We start from the raw sequence: 21294 nt of genomic DNA, 5'->3' as shown, positions 1-21294 counted from the left end.
ATTTACCAGATCATCTGACAGAATGTTCAGTCTCAGGTCACCATGACCACTTGAGCTTCACCGGGAAGGGGTTAGCACTCAGTTCTTAGGGACAGACCATTAGATCTTACGAGGCGGGGGTGGTCACAATGAGATTGTGAATACTTTTTTACAATTGTAAATATTTGAATTTTTTTTCCAAGTGAGTCGTAATGTACTATTTTTTTTTCTAAGTAAACTGTCAGATTTATTTTTGCTTTCTGATTTTATTTTTTTTATTTCGCAAACCAGTCTGAAGATTTTTTCCCTAACTTTTTGCTTTGAAAATTTTTTCCTCTGTTTTTGACCACCCCCTCCCAAGATCTAATGGTCCATCCCACAGATTACAAACTCTACAAACTCTTCGTCAAAATTAGGTGTCAAAAGTCTTTATGTTTGGCAGAAAACTGTCTCCAAAACTCTGCACTTTAAAGGCGCCCTTCTCAATCCCAGGTTCTCGCATTAGCAAATGTGTCAATAGCTCATTAACAGTTTGTCATTCTTTTGTTTTCCATTGAATATTTATCAAGTACACAAGTACATAATATTTATATTAGATAAATCTGATAATTGAGTGGGGGCTTTAAGTGACATGGTGTGTCAAAGGTCTTACAAGTCAGGCTAGAGTCAAAACAGGGACCAAAAGTCGCATTTTATCAAAAGTTCCACAATCAAAAGTGTACAGTAGGCGAACACAGGATCGGGGTCAAAAACCAATAAACGTATGATATTGTGTTTAGGTTCGGCAAAGGGGAACATTCTCCCAATCCCGCTCTTCTAACCTTTAGGGAGAAATTAAGGCGATACAATCGTCAGAATTGCGCTCAAAGGTTGTATGGGACCCATACTGTACCTAGGGTACGATGATGACTGATGAAAGTTACATGTCTATCGTGTAAAACATGTTTGTCATGATCTACAGCTATGATGATGAGGTGCACCAGAAATCGTGCAAGAAATACAACAAACAAGAAACTTGAACAGGCGCAGTTCAGACGACTGTTCCCTTTAATATCTAGTGGGTGAGTTAGGGGAGGAGAAAATGGCGCACAGTAATTTTTCAGTATTCAGAACTAATGCAAATCTGATGGCGCGGGTTTTTTTCTCAAGAAATTAGGCCTCCTTGATCATTTTGTCTTCACCTGCGGACAATTTTTATCCCAAAATTACCCATTCGCCCCTGGAAATCAAATAGTTCTTTCCGTCAACGCCACAGCCACAATTTCACACCTGGTTCGTCTTGACATGTACTTCTGTAGCACATACCCCAGTAACATTTAATAACACATTATTATTAAGTCGTCGCGTCCCTTGGCGAGTAATTTGAGGTCGTGAACCAATTATCGATGATATCTGTGTGACACAGCAACGTAGGAGAGCACTAGCGTGCAACAGAAATACAGTGGTGTAATAGCCTGTCAAAAAGGGCGCTGAAGTGCTTTGACCCTCATCATGTGATCTGGGTCCTTGGGAAAACGATTTTATGTTTGAGTGATTCATCCCGACGGTGCTTTGGCACCAAAGTGGGGTCCTTCATCAGTCGCTCACACGGTTTTGTATTCATGTATTCCCACATGTTAAGTATTTAGCTCCACAAACTTTCATACGGACGGCTAATCTTGTCCATAATTTGGACAGGAATAACACTTTTTAACAAACAGATTTGGTCAGCAGTCCATGAAAGTTCGTGGAGCGAAATACTAAACATGTAAGAATTAAAATAAGCATCTACCGAACAATATGTTAGTCTAGCATCTCAACGTCATCTTTAGACAACGACGCGAAGTCGCGCTGCTGGACTAACAATACGCATAGGCCTACTCCTCACACTTTGTGCCAGCTTTGTAACGCCCGCGGTACTACAATGTACTTCATTGGTTCTGGTATCCCGAATGTCCCGTACCTTAATTCTGAAATTGTTTTAAGTTAGAATGCACCTTAGGGACAGATATTCAGACTCTCATATTTTTACAATCCTTTTCTAATAACCACTCTTGGAGGCTCATTTTAAACCCTCTTGGAGTAAGGAAAAAATTTCTCCGTCTCAGTTTTTCGAGTGTTATATTTACAAACAGAGTTTTAAATTCCACCAAACTTTTGTGCATCTACTTGAACCTTCATGATTCTCCCTTTCAATATGTTTTGAATTTCAACATTTTGTAGGCACTATATATTCAGCCAAGCATTTATTTATTTTCTTCCAGTGGAGTGCTGCAATGGCGATCCTAGAGATTTGGCAACAGGTAATTTGATTAATTTGCTTTCATCTGAACTACTATGAAGGAATACCATACAGTCAATCAAACAATCAATCAATCCATCACTTAGCCTGTTTATATTATATTATATTATACTATATTATATTAATTATATATATATATATATATATATACACCTCTACCAAACACCTCTGTAAACCAGTTTCTCAGTGTTTGGTAGAGGTTCCTTAAAATTGGCATTCAATGTGGGACTAGAAAAGGTGTTCAGTATAGACAGGTTTCCAGTTTAGACAGGGTTCGGTTTAGACAGGTTTCACTAAACACACACATATATATATACTTTATACTTTATGGTATATGTGTATGTGTGTGTGTGCGCACGCAGAAAGCTTAAAACCCCTGTAACTTTTAACATTTGGTTCAACAAAAAACACCTCATTTCTTATCTGCAGGTGCAAAACAAGAGATGGCATCACCTGGGCGGTGTCTTGTTCCAGCACTTCCAATACAGAAATCATTAGATTTAGACCAGGTAAGGATTTTTTTGTCTCTGTTCAATTTTATGTAACAGAAGTATCAAAATTTCAGTACAAACACGTTTCATAAACTGACCCATGGAAACGTGCAATGAACGCTGGTGGCAGACCAAAATAAAAACCAAATATTACAATCTGCAGCCTCCAATTAGGCAAACCTAATATATGTGCATCTGCATGTGCTCGTGCGGGCATGTACACACACACACACACACACACACACACACACACACATATATATATATATATATATATATATATATATATATTATACAAGACACATTCTTTACTTCAGTTGTCTTAAACAAGTGCCATTTATCGATATTTTTTCATAGTTCATGGGTAAATGGTACACAGTTGCCTCATATATGCCCGGATTGCATCACCATAACATGAATATAGAGGGCTCAATATTGACAAAACAGTCTGACAAAATTATTGATATTGAAGGATTTGGTGCCAGCATGTAAGTTTACACTTTTTGTTGTGCTCTGCTTTCTGAATTAAAACTTTGATCACTGACTATTTCATGAGAGAATCTGAGGCATCTTACAGCAAATAACTGACAAAAACAGTTTACAGTACTGTGTTGTTTATGTTTAGCCTTTTGGTTAAAGTTCGTAATCATGACTTTAGTTGAAGAATTATATGACAGCCATTTTATTCTCCCCCTTATATCTGTTATGAAATTTAATGATGTTTCCTGTCAATTTGATGGATCTGTTCTTTGATGATTGAATCTTCTGAGTGAATGACAATTCTCACTCAAAGCCAGCATCGTATACTTTGTAAATTTTACTATGATTATCAAATTTAAACATGGTATTATTAAATGAAGTGAATTACATTTTGTATCTTTGTTGTATTACAATTTGTCAGTGTCAATGATTTTTTGTGCTTTTTTTGCTGTTAAGGCATGGTGTTTGCACCGGTAGAGCAGTTCGATCAAAGGCTGAGTTCCTCGGCTTAGCCTATCTCAGAATGAAGAACCCAGACTCTCCTATTCGTGAGTTTTTGCCCTTTGTGCTTGAATAAATCAGAATGTTTTGATAGTTTATGAAGTTTCAGTATCTACACAGCATAGTCTAACCACCAGTGATCAACCATGTGTAACCATGAGTGTAACCATGAATGACCATGGTCTTGGACAAACTTTCACCACTGTTGGTCATTGTCAAAGCAGATCCTGGTTGATGCGAGGGTTTCTAAACTGATATTATAACTATTAAATACTGTTATAGATTATAATTTCATATGATTACTTATTATAACTTGATATGGTTACTTGTTAACTTTGGTTTGAAGTAATTTTTGTATGAAGACAAAAATGCAGTAGCATAGTCTAAGGTATTTTACTTCACTGAGATCAAAATATGCAGATCTTTTAAACAAGTAGGACTCTCAAATCTTGGAAAATTTTCTACATATAAACTCCAGTTTTCCAATCTTTTATTTAATAGCCAACAGTGAAAAGGGATGTTTAGAGTTTTGGTAAAAGACTGAATTTCTTGATCAAATATTACCGACTTAATTGGTCAAAGAAAACAATATAAGCTGTCTCTGACAGAATGGGTGACGGGTTTGTGTTACTCTTTTGTTGTGTATGGAAATCCTAACTTAATCAAAATTCAGAGATGTACTTAGGTCAAAGTGTAGCTGTTAACACTGAAATTGCTGAAAGTTTCCACACTGAACCCTTTGACCAATTAAGTCAGTAATATACAAGGTAGACGTTCAATATTGTTTATGTTGCATTTTCTGTCATTGCCTGCTTTCATATGTAAACCTATTCATAAAATAAGATTGTCGTAATTGTTAGGACCAAAGTTTTTGAGAATAATTCTTTGAGAATTAGGGATTTTATGATAATATTTCATAAATAGAAGATTGTAATTTTTCAATCTTTTCTTTTTGTCCTACAGCTATGTTACACAGGGTAGTGTACACAGACTACATCGATCACGCTGTCATCTACGGATGTCACAAAGTCAACAAAGACCTGACCTGTGCTCCAGGGCATGCCATGGTCATTGTTGAAGGTCGAAGGAGGACCATCTCAACCGGAGCCAGGCACCATGTTGCTGAGGTGATGGCCCAGCTCTGTCTCGATCCAGCTGACCTGGTATATACTGATGGCCAAGGTGTGACATATATACTGTGCAATTTGATCAATATTTTTGTTTCTTATTGTGCATGTTAATACTAAGGCCGTACTTCTCTGCAGTAATAAAAGATTCCAGACAACATTTTCGAGGTTTTGTTAAGATTTACTAGATCATTTTAGGAAGTAAATGTTGAACAGTGTATTGTCTTTTGATACAGGTGAAACAGTCCTCTCTTATTCAGTTTTTTAGCTCTTATGTGTAAATTATGTCACAAGTGTCTATGTATATGTCTGTCTATCTGTCTGCCCATCTATCTGTGGAACTTGCCTTTTCAAAAATTGGTGTCGATATTGAGTATAAAAAACTATAGTTCTTATATAAAGAGAATTTGGTCATCTAGTCTTGCATAATTAACATTAATTTGTATATTTACTGATTTTAGACATGTGTTGATATAATTGCAACAGCTTTTCTTTAATACTTTCATGAAGTTTACTATGTAGCGTACCAGTGATATGATGTTATTCAGGTTTGAGAAATGATTAAGTACAATTTCATCATTTTTTAACAAACACTGAGGATAGCGAAACTCTAAATGACAATTATCAACAGGTATCAAATGCAATCACTCTTTGACATTGATGCATAATACAAATAAAAATATCATTGCTGTATCTTGTGTCTTTTACAGCAAAGTGTCCGGAAACCAATGAAGGTGAGAATGATTTACTTCTATATTAGAAAGAATTACATAGATGAAAATAGTTCTCAAAGGTATACAGTCACCTGTAATCTAAATATGCCCATATATGGTCAAAGGGGCGTTCCTTGTATTCAAAATGCCCATGTGAGGGTGCTGTTTTTAAAAAGCAGCCACCTGCTTAAAATCTGTGATTGGTTAGATTTTCTCTTTCCATGGTAACTGTGGCAAAATTGGAACAGGTGACAGTATACCTTTAAGGATTACTATGTGCCAGTGATAGATATCTTTATTTGTTATGATAATTTTACAATAATGAAAACAAATTCTCTGGCAATGAAATAGATGACTTGGAATAAGACTCTGCCCATAATCTGGCCTCACATAGTTACTGTGTTCTCTCTTTTTGTCATTCAACTTTTCAGAAGGTATAGACTGTTTGCCCAACCAGTTCCAATGTGCCAGTGGTGCCTGTGTATTGGAGGATTGGGTTTGTGACCGCAAAGCAGATTGTTTAGATGGCTCTGATGAAACAACAGAATTGTGTGGTAAGCAGTAAATTGACAGCTTTGATTAAATCAAAGTTTTCTTTTGTGAAAAATATTCAACTAAATGCCTTTTTTTCATAATGAAATATCTTATAGCCATTTAAGATGCTGGAGTAATTTGAAATGTGCAGCATTGATAATGACTTTACAAGCAAGACTGAGTTTTAAAAAGTAATGTTTACATGTTTTGTTTGCTAATAGGTTTTTACTTTTTGTTTTGCGCAGGTGAACCATGTGTTGTAGATGAAATCCAACTGACTGAAAATTTTGATGCAGAAAGGGTAATTATGTATGCTCTTTGTTGTTCTTGATGGATCTATGTTGAGCTTGTGGTTATTATGCTGATTGCATGACCACACAATGCAAATTGACATAAGAATTGTTGGTGGACAGGATGCATATCAGTTCTGTTGTCTAAATGGTGTAAAGGTGAACACAGGTATCACAATCCAAATAAAATAGGGGGTCCAATTCTACTACTACTGCTACAAATACTACTACCTCTCTCAATGCATATATAGTGAAACCTGTCCTTAAGGGCACCTCTCTGATCAGGACACCTCTTTATTGAGGACAGATTTATTAATTCAAAAGTTACACTTTGAATTGATTAAGGGCACCTCTCTGTTAAGGACACTTTTTCTGTTCCTGAAGGTGTCCTTAATAGACAGGTTTCACTGTACATCTACTTGTAGATGCAGGCTTACAGTATCAGCACCAAGACTTACCCTCAAAATACATTGTGTAGTACAAAAATGACCAACTTTATCCCTTGTATTGACTGGGATTAGTTGAAGTTTTGGTGATGATTATTGACAGAAAGAGTAACTTGTAATTTTTTGACAGTTCCAAGGAGAGTGGTTTGAAATTGCTCACAACTTCCCTGGAGAGATATCATTGCCGGATGTCAGATCTATGATTTTCAAATTGAACGATGATGGCACCATGACAGGGACAATGAACCAGATTAAAGTGTAAGTTGCGCTATAATAAACCCTAATGTTTGTTATCTCCCTCTTGTCTCCAAAACAGGAAATTAGTAAGAGATATTTTGAGAATCAAGAACTTATAACAATTACAGAGATTTTGACAAAAGACAAGTAAAACATCCCTAAGAATAACTGATATATCTTCTGAATAGTAGAGTACATAGTAGAGTACTCTTTAGTGAAGTTTCAAATTAACCCTTTGAGTGTCTTAGTCAAGTTTTGTCACCTTTATAAAATACACCAAGATTTTTCAGATTTTTGCCAAACTTTTGATAACAAGCTTTAGCTATTGAAGAGTGATGTCCATATGATCCAAAATTGTAAAAAAAAATTCAAAACAAATTCGCAAAAATTGATACAATGTTACGATAAAATTTTGGTGGGAAAAAATTACGACAGTCAAAAGGGTAATGCTACCAAAGTAAAATTGTTAACCACAATGTTTACACTGAAGCCAGCCAGTTTCCTTTGAATTGCCAGAAATGCAATTCTTAAGTTAATGATTAGTTTTAGTGTTAATTGAAATAAATTTTTCAAAAATATATACTGGGGCAATTAGAGTATTGTGCTCACTCATTTCAAAACACCTATCGTCACTTTTATTGATGTGAAAAGTCCACATATATTTCTCTCATGCTGTTGAGTATGTCTTGTATCTTGTATATTTGCTCTTATCTGCTCGTTAAGCTGATTTTGTGAACTTTCAATCAGGAAATTATTGTTAAACAAGTCCACACCTTGAAAGTGAAAGACTTATCCTTTCACTCAAACTTTCCTCAAGGAAACTTTCAAATTCCCTTTCAAACTCAAGAATGAAAATCAGGGGTCATCGTGCAAATTTTTGTACCAGAAAATTACCTTAAAATTTATACTAATACTTGAAATTTGAATCCCGGTGTTAACTCTATGAAAAAAATATAAGTTTGATTTTCACAAAGATGAGATAGTGTAAGTTTTCTAACTTTAAGAGCTTCAAAATGAACCAAAACAAGTGGTAGATCAGAAAAGTATTGTAAATATTTGAGAGTTCCATTATTTTTCCCTTAGGTGCATTCCACCTTGAAGAGAGTGGATGGGTCGGGGTGTGACTTTTAATTTTATGATTCAATCTCAATAGCTTTGCAGTTTTGTCCATTTGAAGCACCTGTGGCTAAGATGGTTACTGTTTGTACTGTGTTATTTAGGAACGGTATTTGTACCGGACATGTTATGGATGGCATTGGTACTATGGATCCAGATTTTCCAGCCAAGATCACTTTTTCATATCCCATGATTCCAAAACAGTACGGCAACTTCAGCAGTGGTGAGAATGTTACATGCAATGCATCATAAAATAATGGATTCATAGGTGCAAGATATGTAAATGAGCATTGTTTGAATATGTCAATCAAATATGTAAATGAGCATCATTTGAATATATCAATCAAATGACAATCAATCATTAGCAATGGAGAAAATTCATTGGCCCGAATCTCTTCCCTGTACAGTGATAAGTATAGGTTAACAATTTAATAGGTTATTCAAAAATTCAACATGGCAACATTGACAGTAGATCTAAAATAGTCACAAACAAGGTAAAATGTATGTAAATTATCTTTTCATTTTGCAACGTTCTTTGCAGTACTTCATGAAAGCTAAATATATTTTTGGAGTCACCTCCAACGCCAAATAGGAGCAAAATGCTACTAAGCCCTGTGCCATATATCCAGTGTTTTCTCCAGGTTAAAAGGGAAGTTCACCAAGGATGATTTTTACATATGAGCTAGCTTTGTGGGCACTTACCCCGGAAAAGCTATTTTCTCCCTTTACAGCTCGCGCAATTTTTTACAAAAACCGATAAAAATAGTACAGGAAGTTGCCCATGTAATTTGCATCATGGGAAAAAAGCTCCAGGCTTGGAGCTTGCATCATGTGATATGGAAGGGACCATCTCTCATGGGTATGGCAATGTCCACTCACCCACGCTCAAACCAGGCTGTGCGTATTTACATAACTTTTGATAATACTGAGTATCCTCGCATAAATGATGAATCATTTGTAATAAACTGTACACTGTCAGATTTTGTGTTGCTGTTTACTACTGTGTTGCTGTGAGTAGACAATGCAGGCCATACCCATCCGAAAATCGTCCCTTCCATATCACATGATGCAAGCTCCAAGCCTGGAGCTTTTTTCCCATGATGCAAATTACATGAGCAACTTCCTGTACTATTTTTATCGGTTTTTGTAAAAAATCGCGCGAGTTATAAATGGCAAAAATACCTTTTCTGGGGTAAGTGACCACAAAGCTAGCACATATGTAAAAATCATCCTTGGTGAACTTCCCTTTTAATGTCATGGGGGATGTCCCCATTTCCTTTAAAAATTGGGGAGGGGGTGATTTTGGTTTTCATTGAGGGGAACAATATTAATTATGCAAATTAAGGTTTATTAAAGTATTAACACATGTCAAATATTAAATTTAAAAAGTCTCCTTTTTTTCTTGACTGAGTAGGAAAAGTTTATACCAAAATATTAGAAGCTTCAACACTGATCATTCACACTTTACTCATGTAAGTTCAGACACAGTTTAGTAATTGGGAGGCAAAGTCTAGGAAGTTACATCATGGGCGCTAATCATGGTACTATGCCACTATCAATACTCTGTGTACTGAATTTTTCAAAATCTCATTGTTGGTGGTGACGCATTCTTGAGAAAACACTGTACAGATACGAGATTTACATGAAATTTGTATCTCGTTCTTTCTCAGTGAACTACTGGATTGTAGACACCGACTATGACTATCACACCATTGTTTACCACTGCCATGAATACAACAGCGATGGTACTTGCAACCCAGAGAAGGAATTGGTCTGGGTTCTCAGCCGGCATGAAGAGATGCACTCTGGACATGTGGGAATGGTCAACAGATTGCTGAGAGAGCGTGTCTGTATGTCACGGAACGTGCTCAGTGAGAATACCGGTAAGGGATCATGTCCTTATAGGCTTCAGGGGGTACAGTGTCATGTATTGGATTTTTTGTGTTATATCGATAATGACTCCATGTGATTTATACAGCAGCCAGAATATTACTCTGTACATCCCAGTACATTTTTACTAAATTCATATCAGTGGCTTTGAACTTGGTGCCACAACTCTGTGAGACATTTTTGCTGAAATAATATCTTCTAACTTTCAACAGTTAAAAGCAGCTACAATGTACTGTAGATCAAGTGCAATCAACCATTTCAGCTATCATTCCAGGTAGATTGGCCCCATGCTTGTTTTCTGTAACTGATATACTCAAGCTAAATGTTTATATTGTAAATACAATGTGTCTGTCACACAGACAGAGCGATATGAAACCCACTGAGCATACTCTGTACATCTGTATATTTTGCGAAAGAGTCTGAGATATGTACCTGTGGGAAAGAGATCACATCGATACTCATTCTCAGATCTCAGTCTGAAGTCAGTCTCAGATGCAATAATTACAGAGCCAATAGCTGTAACTTTTGATGATTTTTTTGCTATTTATGTTTTGTATGTCAATCGCAAGAACTTGTTCTACTCCCCAAAGCATGTTGAAACACCCATGACTCACTATTAAGCTCATCAACACGGTGTGAAACACAATATGTAAAATGCACTGTCATTGTTTACATTTTGAATTCTAGTCTGGACGAGAATTCTCTCGTCTACAATAACAATTCAGTCTACACATGTACAGGCTGAGTTTACAAGCTGAATACTTTGTATATCATCATGCTTTGGGGAGTAGACTAGGAAGCTGTAGTTGTCATTAAAAGTTGAAGCTAGAAAGTTTAAAAAGTACAGCTACAGGCCCCATAAATCAAACTCATCCAAATGTATGTATATTTGATCACTCACACTTGACTTTGAATTGCATGTGTCATATTATACTATCTTGTAATTAACCCTTTGAGCACCAAAGTCAATTGTTGCCAACTTTATAAAATGTATTTACCAAATTTTTTCAGATTTTTTGATCAAAAACGATAGGCAATGAAAAGAGACATCCATTTGATCCAAAATTGCCCCCCCCTCCAAACGAAAAAATACAAAGAATTAAAATAAATTGGGAAAATTTTGCACTAAAAGTTTAGGTCGGAAAATTTGCAGCATTCAAAGTGATACTAGAATTTCATGTTATTGAATCAGTACTGGTGTGCCACAGTGATTTGGATGCACAGTTTGATTTTGATTTTGATTATCACTCATATCATAAATATGTTCAATTTTTTTTTGTGATTACGCAGATCGTTGTCCAAACGACACACCTCCACTACCGCCACCAAAACCACCTGTTGCTCCTGTCCCCCACAGGCCGTGTAAAACAGGTAAGGAGATATTGGTCTTACAAATCTGTCAGATATTTGTACATGTACCTTTATAAAAGCACATTTGGACTGCACAATAATGAATTCGTACATTTTCTTGAAATATACAGAAAGCCGTGGTAATTTCTCTGTTTGTATTATGGGCTAAAAAGTAGATAAACTTTGTTACGATTTGGCAAAAGTCATTTTACCGGTGTGATAAGAAATTTCATAAAAATACAGCAGAATTATTATTGTAGTTATCAAGTCAAAATATGACATCCCAAGCAAAAATCTGCAGTTGCAAAGAACCCAAACCAATATTATACATGTGACCAACTAGCAATGAGATAATATTTTTAGCTTTTTTCAACTATGAATATTCTTCAAGATGAAATTAGACCAGAATGCACAAATAGGGAATTCCAGTGCAGCAATGGGGAGTGCATACCCAAAGCCTGGAAGTGTGATGACGACCCTGATTGCGGAGATGGCTCAGATGAAAGTCCAGACACCTGTGGTAGGTATCAGTGTTGCCAGTAATGTATGTATCTGCCAAAAATGCGTACGAGAACTGGTCAGTTTGCAATTTCATACGCAGGCGCCAAACTCTGGAATAATTTATTACGTAATGTAAAAGAAAATACTTCAAAAATGCATTTACACATTCCCTAACAGAGAATCTTGTGAATATGTACAATATCACGTAGATATCTGTCAATTAATTTTTTGTATTAACATGTTATATTTTCACCAGTAACTGTCTCATTTACAACCGTGGCAAAGCCAGTGCATAGATAACTGATTGTACTACAAACAGAAACTACAATAGCAACAAGTACTGGAAAACCTTAAAGTATAGAAGCGGCACCTTTATTTTACTGATAAAGAGCTAATAAACCACGGGGTGCTTGGTTTAGATATGAGAAGTCTCCTTGCCAAACATAAATATAAGAAATCAACTTGGCATGGACTTCCTGAAGACAGTACCATTTAACGCCACCCTGCTGAGATTTCTTACTGACAGCGACAAAGTATAGATAAACAAGGCGCAGTTAGACTACATATTAATTACTATTAGTGTTTGTATTACAATCAGTCACCTATGCACTGGCTTTGCCGCGGTTGTAAGCCCTCGTATTATATATTGCAATGTAATGAGAGATGGGGCCAGACTCGATTAGCTGTAAGCTATTACTTCTGGCTTCCAATATTGCCAGTGTTATTTATAAATGCATAATCGAATTTATTACATGTTTTGTAAACAATTTAAATTGGCAATAAAGTAAAGTAAAATAATACCCAGAATGTTTCAAAATGTTTGAAAAGTTTCTTGTTTAACTATGTAATGGTCAGTAATTGCAGCATGAAATCATTTCTTATGAATGTAGACGAGAAAAACATCATCAAGGCCTTGCAAAAATCCATTTTGTAATTTATGCACACGTTGAAAGCAAATCTAGATTTGCCGAATGCGCTTATATTTTAACAGTAAAGGTGGTATGTGCCTTTAAATCAGAAGACTTACACTGTTGGTCAAACTCTTCTCTTTGAAACTTTAAACTATTTTCTGTCAAAGTAAAAGTCAGGGATCACTGTGCAAATGTTGATACTATGGAAAGAAATTATGTTAAATTTACCAATATTTCAAATTCAAAATGGCTGCCATCCCTGTGTTAAGTGTAATGGGCAAAAGTAAATTTTTTGTTTTCACGAAAATAAGCTGGTGGAAACTACACTATAAGCTTCCAACTGAGTGCCTAAGAGCGGCAGATCAAAAAAGCATCATAAAATTTTTAGAGTCTGCATATCTGTCTCACAAGGTGCACCACTGGTTCTGTGTCTTTTGTTCTAAAACCAATGGTCAGCAGCTTTTCCCAAGCTGATGACTTCTTTCACGGATATATTAATAAAACTTTCATTTTGTGAAGATGGCCAAACTGTCAACAAAAACTAAACATTTTGGAGCCGGACAGATTGACTTCTAATTTTTTCCGGTGCCTTTGATGGAAATGAAGAATAGGACATGGAGTGCATGACAATGGAAGAGAGGGTCAGATTTTTTACAGAAGAGATTCGTTGTAGAAATTCATTATTTTTTCCTTATTTGTTCTTTTGAATTTACCTATGCAGATGATCATTCAGGGCCAAGCCAGTGCATTGTGGATCAGTACAAAACAAAGAGGAATTTCCAGTTTTCTCAGGTAATGGAGCCTGTTTCTCAAACTTGTTCATTCTAGCTCAGATTTAATCATTGATATAGTCCCCATTGTCCGCACAGAATATTGTATTCTGGCATTCATACTGTATTTGCGAAATACAAGTGATTTGTATGTATGTGATAGTAAAAGGGGTTACTATAATTGACTGTCATATTCAGTTGCATGTTTATGTGTTGAAGACAATTCTGGGTTAAGAGTCACATGATCCTTCATTCCAGGAAAGTCCTTGAACTCCAAAGCCTTTTGGAAAGTCCCTGAAAAATCCTTGAAAACTACATTGAGTCCTGGAAAATTATTAAGCTAGCCATGATAGTCAAAAATCTCAAAATTGTCAGTCAATATATCCTAAAAATGATTTGTAAAATGATACAGCATGAATGATACCTCACAAACATTATATCTGGAAAAAGCTATATTAGCCTTCAAAAATGTCCCTGAAAATTGCAAAGAAAGTCCTTGAAAATCCTTGAATTTTCAGTGACTTTGATTGTATGGACCCTACAGTAAACAGTAGTATTGTCCTTTCTTGAAACTCAGCTGGTCCCGAATTTTTTGCCTTCATTTTAGTATCTGGCTAAAATTTCTTCTGTAGTATAAAGTGTCAGTATTGAAGTGTGGAGGCTTGTGAAAAATTTTATAAAATGACAAATTAAAAGTTAGAACAAAATATTGCAGTAGACCATTCTGGATTTTGTGAAATTTTGTAAATTGTTTTGTTGATTTTTCTTTGATCATCAGTTTGAAGGAAGATGGTATCCCCTGGCCCACCTGAAGGGACCTAGATACATGGTTCTTCCTGAAGCAAGTTCAATGACCTTCACATCTCGTGGAGACAGCGATCAATTTGATGTTTCTGTGAGTGGTATCAAAGCACCCATGTAAGTATGGTCCTCAGCTGGTTGCACTCACTGGTCAGTAAAGGGACAGTAAGGATTGTAAGGGACTGCAAAGCAATCCCTTACTGACTGAGGGACATTAAGGGTCTGAAAGGGTCTGTGTTGCAATCCCTCACTAACTTAGGAGCGGTAAGGGTCTGCAAGGCACTGTGCTGCACTCCCTTACGGACTAACTGACAGTAAGGGTAACATTCACTATTGATAACATTGGTTTGAAAACACACCACCGTAGTGAAAGGGTTAGAGTTCTCGCCGCTTATGCAGGGCCGGGACATGACATTTTGCAATAATCACCATATTGCTCATTTGGCTGTCAGTTTCACACCTATCCTGTCATATAAGGCTCTGAACAAAAATCTGTGGTCCTATGGGTTTCATCTGACGTCATTTGATTAGTGTGGTGTTGTTTGTGTGGGCATGTTTTCCCAATACACCTAATTGTTACATATCTTCATTGCCTTTTTTTCATGTAATAGTGGACCTGGTGTTTGCACTGACCGCAGTTTAGATGGCTTTGGCACAACTTTAATTGATCAGCCAGCGAAAATGATTCTCAACTTCCCCTCGGCTCCAAGGAGTATGGTGCTGACTGAAAATGGTACGTTGATCCATACATGAACTGCATGCCATGTGGAGGCAGAACCCTGTGCAGTCATCATTGAATTCTTTCCTGTAATTATGAAAAATATAGCAGCTATCCTTTGATGGGAATTTCATTGTGCACCATCCAAGTATGATGCCACAGTGCTACATGTGCACTGCATGCACTGTAGAAAAAAGTATCAAGGAGAATATAATTGTGCCGCTATGTATACACCCATTAGCATGATCTCTTTTTGGGGACAGACAAGTAAATTGAGGTGGCTTCGTGAAAAATTAATTGATAAAGTTATAAATACTGTTGTTGTTAAGAAGCCCTGATGTGTCACCTAGAACTGAATGACAACACTGATTCTTTTTAACGAAATATAAGATCTTATAAGATACTTATAAGATTCTATAAAATTGTTATAAGAAACCAAATTTCTTACATAATTCTAATGAGCAAATGAGAAAGAAATTTTCTTTTTTTTCTTATTATTTTACATGTCAAAACGATTCTTACTTTTACTGATTTGCATATATAAATATACTAATCTTATAAGAATCTTATAAGACGATTTCGTATGCGTAGCCTCTATGAAGATTACGTTAAACTGTGGAATTTTAAAAAGGTAGAAAGATACTCCTATATTTTAGTCCCCCTTATATGATCCATCAGTGGAAGGCTAAATCAGAAAGTTCAAATTCCCCTAGGACAGCTTTGGTTCTACCCTTTAGTATTCTGTGACCAGGGTTCATCATTAGCCTTTAGTCCTGCTAAGTTCACATCTCACCATGGTGTCAGTGTAATTAAAACCAGTGAGGCATATACCATGTCGTATATGTTGTATTTTAAAAAAGACTCGAACATTTGAAGGCCCATGAAAACAAAGATACTGTGAACACAAGTTTTATTGGCAAAACTTACTGTAATATACCATGCCAAGTAGGTAAAAGTACTTTAGGTTTTGGTTCAATACTGCTTTTTACTGACTAGCAGCAGATAGGAAAGTGACAAAGGCCAGATGGAATAAGAGTGAAACTGAAAAAATTATGGCTGAATTTAGAATAAGAGTTTTCATACCACTGTGAACAGTGTATTAGTGAGAGAAATGAATAATGTTGTATCAGCTGATTTTGCAAGAGTGCATAAATTGAAATTTTTGAACTGGTCATTCCAGTGCCATTCTGGGTCATGAAGACAGATTATGAAAACTACGCCATCACCTATCGCTGTTTGGTTCAGAGGCCCAACGGACGATGCAAGAAGGAGAAAGAGCAAGTTATTATAATGAGTCGTACGGCGTCGCTCAGCGATGAAATGCGAGAACAGATAATGACGTACATAGAACGTAACTTGTGTATTAATCCACGCCATGTCATTGATTACTCAGGTAAAATTATTTATTCCTTTATTGGTTTACATATTATTTTTCAAAAATGTTTCAACCTACTGTATATAATGCTTTCTCCTGTACATTTCTTTCCTATATTTGGTCATAATCTGGGTGACATACTGTATACACCATTTTCTTGTTCTATACTTGTGCCTTGAAATTGGAAGACAAAACTTTTGCTCATACTTTCCTCAAAGAAACTTTAAACTAATATTTTTTAAAATGAAAAACAAAAATCAGGGGTCACCATACAAAACTGCTTGGAAGATAGCAAAATCATGTTTGACAAAATACCAACTGCCTTGTACAGATCATGAAAACTAATATTTTGAAGTGTTGTGTGAAAATGGAGTAAAGACCAAATTAGAGGCAAAAGATATTCAAAAACACTAAAATTTCATTGTTTTGTGGTTGACAATTACTTTCAACAACTTGTACAAAAAGTAAAATTATATACTACAGTATTTCATTCACACAATCAGATGCCAAGTTACTTTGTGCTGACCATACCGTCATTCAGAAGTCAGGTACATGAATATGATATGGATATCATAAATTCATGTCCAATAACATTGAAAGTATATTCATTTATTGACCTATTGATATACGGAGAACCGAATAAACGAAAGCATGTAAATACACCCTCACACTTATACTCATCATCATCAATTCTTTTTTTTTAAACAGAGCCATGTGAAAGTAGAACAAATGAAGTGATAGGTATGTGTTCATCCAACTGACTTTGTTTAGAGCTGTCGTCTCAACATAACAATTTTTCCGCTACTGCTCATTATCATTATGCAAATAGTTAAGAGTCTGGCAGGTTGCCATGGTAGTGTGGTGAGAAAACTAATCCTGAGTTCCTATCAATTACAGTACTGTACCTCTACTATTAAACTGTACCTCTACTATTAAAGCACATGAATTGTAAGCATTCAAAGTGTTTTTAACTTTGCGATATTAAACTTTTGTGTAAGTTTTGAAACAGCCATATCTATAGTCGGCCTGAAAATTACATGCAGAATGAATTGGAAAAGGCTGTGTTAAATGTGAGAACTCAAATCTTTAGAACGCTTCATAGTGTTACATTGCAAAGGTTTGAAAGTGTTTGGGCAGTTACAAAGTAACATCATAAAATCTAATCAATCGTTATTTATAGAGCTTGTGATAAGATTTCATAATGTTACATTTCCACAGTAAAAGTGATAGAATTATTGATGTTCTATCATGTTTTGTTTTTTTTGAATGGTGAATATTTTTAATTACTCCCTAGGAGAAGGCTCTGAGGAGGATGATGGTACACGTCCAGCAGGTATGGTAGAAGTACATGCAATAATTTGTAATTTGAAGTTTTGTGTATCTGGTATTCAGCTCAAATGACTTCCACATTATATATCACTTACACGGGATATGGAGGAAAGAATTTTTTTCTTGAGATTTCTCAACAGCGCCATGGTCTCACTAATTAGCACATTGCGGATTTTTTCCTTTGAACACCCTTGGAAATCTATGCATCAGTTTCTGCATGGCACTGAAGGGCGATAGTATCCTAGGATTTTGTCAGTCCAGTGAACCTTGTGCAGCTTATTGCCCATGCTCGCTGAGTGCCAATGAAGCCAGAGAAAATGTCTTCAATTAATTTGATTTGTGGTAATTTTGTGTATTATCTTCATAGTTCATCGATGGAAAGCCCTCGTGTAAAAGTGTCAACATCATTGGCAACACAATTTCCAGAAATAATCGGGAATATTATGAAGTTTGTTGAGTAGCCCATGGATTATTGTACCTGTCAGTAAGCTTCTGTCAGTCATGCACTGCAAGGTTCATTCGTGTGAGGGCGCTCCAGGACACAGCCCTCACACAGACTGCTTTAACTATTACAGTCTAAGCCTCATGACATGGCATATAAAACATTACCATTCGTCTTGCGATTGCATTCCATCAACAAATCTGTCCTGTTTATACTGATCAATAAGATGAACTGGACTCAATATACAGTAAAACCTGTCTAAACTGAACACCAAAGGCACTGAGAAAACTTTGGTTTACAGAGGTGCACGTCTTATAGAGGTTCCTTAACATGGCATTCTATGTGGAAGGGACAAGAAAAGGTGTTCAGTGTAGACAGGTTTACAGTTTAGACAGGGTTCGGTTTAGATAGGTTTCACTGTAAATTATATTGAGTGTGAATTGAAATTGAAATCATGAGGTGTTGTAATTTGATTTCCAATCAGGGGAATCCAAGTGTTTGAAGCAGAAACAAGCCATTGAACATCGTTTGAAGCGTGCAAAGGCGCAGGGAGTCGTGATAGCAGATATGGTACCCCCAGAGTGTGACATCAGAGGCAAATTTGCCAATAAACAGTGCAATGCCTTCTTGTGAGTATAATCCATACATATACTAATTTTTTCTTATTGTGTATTCAGGTTGCTTGGAAATTTCATCACATATGGAACTCTTGTTTTTAGGTTTTTAGCTCTCATTTGCCATATATATATGGCAACTGGGAGGTTGTATGATGTAACAATGTCTGTCTGCCTCAATGTATGTATGTATGTATGGATGTCTGTCCGTCCATATCAAAACCTTGCGAACTGCTGCACGTGTTGAGCTGATTTTTGGTGTAGTGATGCCATATATGATGTAGATGTGCCGTTCTTCAAACGAACCTGTCAGCCTTTTTCTATACTAGTGCGCATCCAATCACATTGCCCACATGTGATAACATGAAGTAAATTAATTCACACTTTGTGCACTTTTTGAGCAGTAAAGAAAAATCTTCCTGAACAATATTGTGAGCCCAATTACTAACTACTTCTTGACCAAACCTACAGCTGTCGCTGTGTGAACCCAGATAGTGGAGAGACCATTCCTGGAACCATTCGTCATGGATTAGCAAGTGCAACCCTTGATTGTGGTAGGTGCATTCTGTTTTAACTTAAAGTGGTGTGTATAGACACAGCATCTTTACAACACTGTACATCAGATACATATTTATGTTTGTTTGTTTGTTTGTGTGTGTACAGTATATAATAACACAAATTACTCAAGTACAAAATAATCATATCTTTTACTTAAGTATCATGCATCTACTAATTGACACTAGTGCATGAGTATTAAAACAGACATATACTGCATGTGTCTAATTTCAGATCCTAGCCCTCCACTGGCTGGTGGACATCATGGTCAAGGTCGTGGACAGGGCAGAGGCAAAAAGAAAGGTTTGTTAAAGTGAAACAGTTCCTCTTGATTACTATGATTAATGGATTTAATTTACACCGTGTTGCTGACATCAATAGAATTTATTGCTGATGTTCTGCCATCTAGTAAAATGCAGCGATAACATTTTATTGCCGTAGCTGCTTCTGCGTCCCCCATGCTGCTTTGCCAACTGACTTTAACTTGCTAAATTTCCCCGCACCTTTCTCAGCCTTTCACAGAAAATCTCGCATACCATATTTCTCGGCAGATTCCAAACTGATGTATATATGATGTAATGCAATACAAGTCTGTGTCTTGGAAGGCCAGTAATACAGCAGTTAAATGCAATTTATTTGTCTCATGGCAAATTTTGCTGGGCAGACTTGAAGTTGGAAAAGTGTAGCAAAACATTTTAATTCACTCAGAACTGATCAAATATTTTACAGATAAACATAATCCTGCAGGGTCAGTTGCTTCAAAAAGCTGTTGAAAAAACCTGAGAAAACCGCCTTTGTTCTTATTTGCTAAGACTGGGCACAATGTCCTTCAGGTTAGCCTAAACCTGTCTGGTTGAAACATTTCCAACATGAATTATTTGCATAGAGAAGTCCAAACATGTATGTTATGTCATATACTTTTGATGAACAAGGTTTGCCTGTCACTGTCATCCTGAGCAAATAGCAAACTGATTTCATCAGTCCATTAAGAATGCCCACATGCTTCATATTAAGGTAGTATGCGCCTCAAAAGTGAAAGACTTGAACTTTTGCTCAAACTTTCCTGGAACAAGCTTTCAACTATTACCTACCAAATAAAGAAGAAAATCAGGGGTCACTGTTCACAGTTTGGTACTAGAGAAACAAATTTCCTCACATTTACTAATATTTGAAATTCAAAATGGCCACCATCCCTGTGTTAACTATATGTATAAGTACAATTTCTGATTTTCGAAAAACTAAGATGGTGAAAACTGTTTTCTTACTCCAGGGACTTTAAAATGAGCTAACAAAAGCAACAGATAAAAAAGTTTTAGTAAAATTTGAGTCTGAATATCTGTCCCCGGGATGCATTCTACCTTAAATGCACACAATGCATGCATATGAATTAATTTGCTTTGCCATTGTTATCTGTAGGTGCTTGTAGACGCAGACCCTTCCCTTGCAAAAAAGCATGTCCTGGTAACAAATTTAAAAAAGACTCTAAAGGCTGTGAACTGTGTGAATGTGCTAAAAAAAACTAGAAGGTAATACCAGACTCATGGTCTGTAAATACATACATGTACATGTACGTGTGTATTTGTCTGCTCATTGTTTTTAACTCGTACTTGTTTATACTCATAGTTTGTGAATACATATGTTTAAGTCTTTTCTGTGCTTCAGGTGAACTGTATGGTTGCTGTTCTATGAGCAGTATAAAATAATTGTAGTCAGAATTGGGCACAAAAAGGGCAGTATTTTGCCAATGGAGTTCAGTTTAGAAGTATTGATACTGTGGATTAATCGATCATCAAACATTGGGAACCAAAACACAGTTGTGCTCATTATTTAGCTTTCAAAATGG

At 36.2% G+C, this 21294-nt stretch overlaps 1 protein-coding gene across 4 annotated transcripts in view; it reads left to right on the top strand.

Moving 5' to 3' along the window:
• LOC139114169 (uncharacterized) overlaps positions 1–21294 on the top strand; it is a 52688-nt gene that overhangs the window by 29824 nt on the left and 1570 nt on the right. Inside the window, exons 9-31 of one of the 4 annotated variants that reach the window (XM_070675743.1) lie at positions 2223–2261; positions 2690–2769; positions 3109–3239; positions 3688–3779; positions 4696–4914; positions 5570–5593; positions 6004–6126; positions 6352–6407; positions 6973–7100; positions 8300–8418; positions 9866–10078; positions 11376–11456; positions 11827–11955; positions 13569–13639; positions 14396–14535; positions 15030–15151; positions 16317–16529; positions 17220–17252; positions 17806–17844; positions 18767–18911; positions 19368–19450; positions 19686–19754; positions 20868–20977. In XM_070675743.1, the coding sequence (XP_070531844.1) occupies positions 2223–2261; positions 2690–2769; positions 3109–3239; positions 3688–3779; positions 4696–4914; positions 5570–5593; positions 6004–6126; positions 6352–6407; positions 6973–7100; positions 8300–8418; positions 9866–10078; positions 11376–11456; positions 11827–11955; positions 13569–13639; positions 14396–14535; positions 15030–15151; positions 16317–16529; positions 17220–17252; positions 17806–17844; positions 18767–18911; positions 19368–19450; positions 19686–19754; positions 20868–20974 (2456 nt within the window). In that variant the 3' untranslated portion in view covers positions 20975–20977. Of the gene's footprint in view, positions 1–2222; positions 2262–2689; positions 2770–3108; positions 3240–3687; positions 3780–4695; positions 4915–5569; positions 5594–6003; positions 6127–6351; positions 6408–6972; positions 7101–8299; positions 8419–9865; positions 10079–11375; positions 11457–11826; positions 11956–13568; positions 13640–14395; positions 14536–15029; positions 15152–16316; positions 16530–17219; positions 17253–17805; positions 17845–18766; positions 18912–19367; positions 19451–19685; positions 19758–20867; positions 20978–21294 lie in introns of all 4 variants that reach the window. The other 3 variants (XM_070675744.1, XM_070675745.1, XM_070675746.1) reach the window with 3 other exon arrangements.

The sequence above is a fragment of the Ptychodera flava genome, chromosome 16, assembly GCF_041260155.1.
Source record: "Ptychodera flava strain L36383 chromosome 16, AS_Pfla_20210202, whole genome shotgun sequence".
Lineage (NCBI taxonomy): Eukaryota > Metazoa > Hemichordata > Enteropneusta > Ptychoderidae > Ptychodera > Ptychodera flava.
Note: the sequence above shows the minus strand (reverse complement) of the source record. Positions and strands in the feature narration are given on the sequence as shown.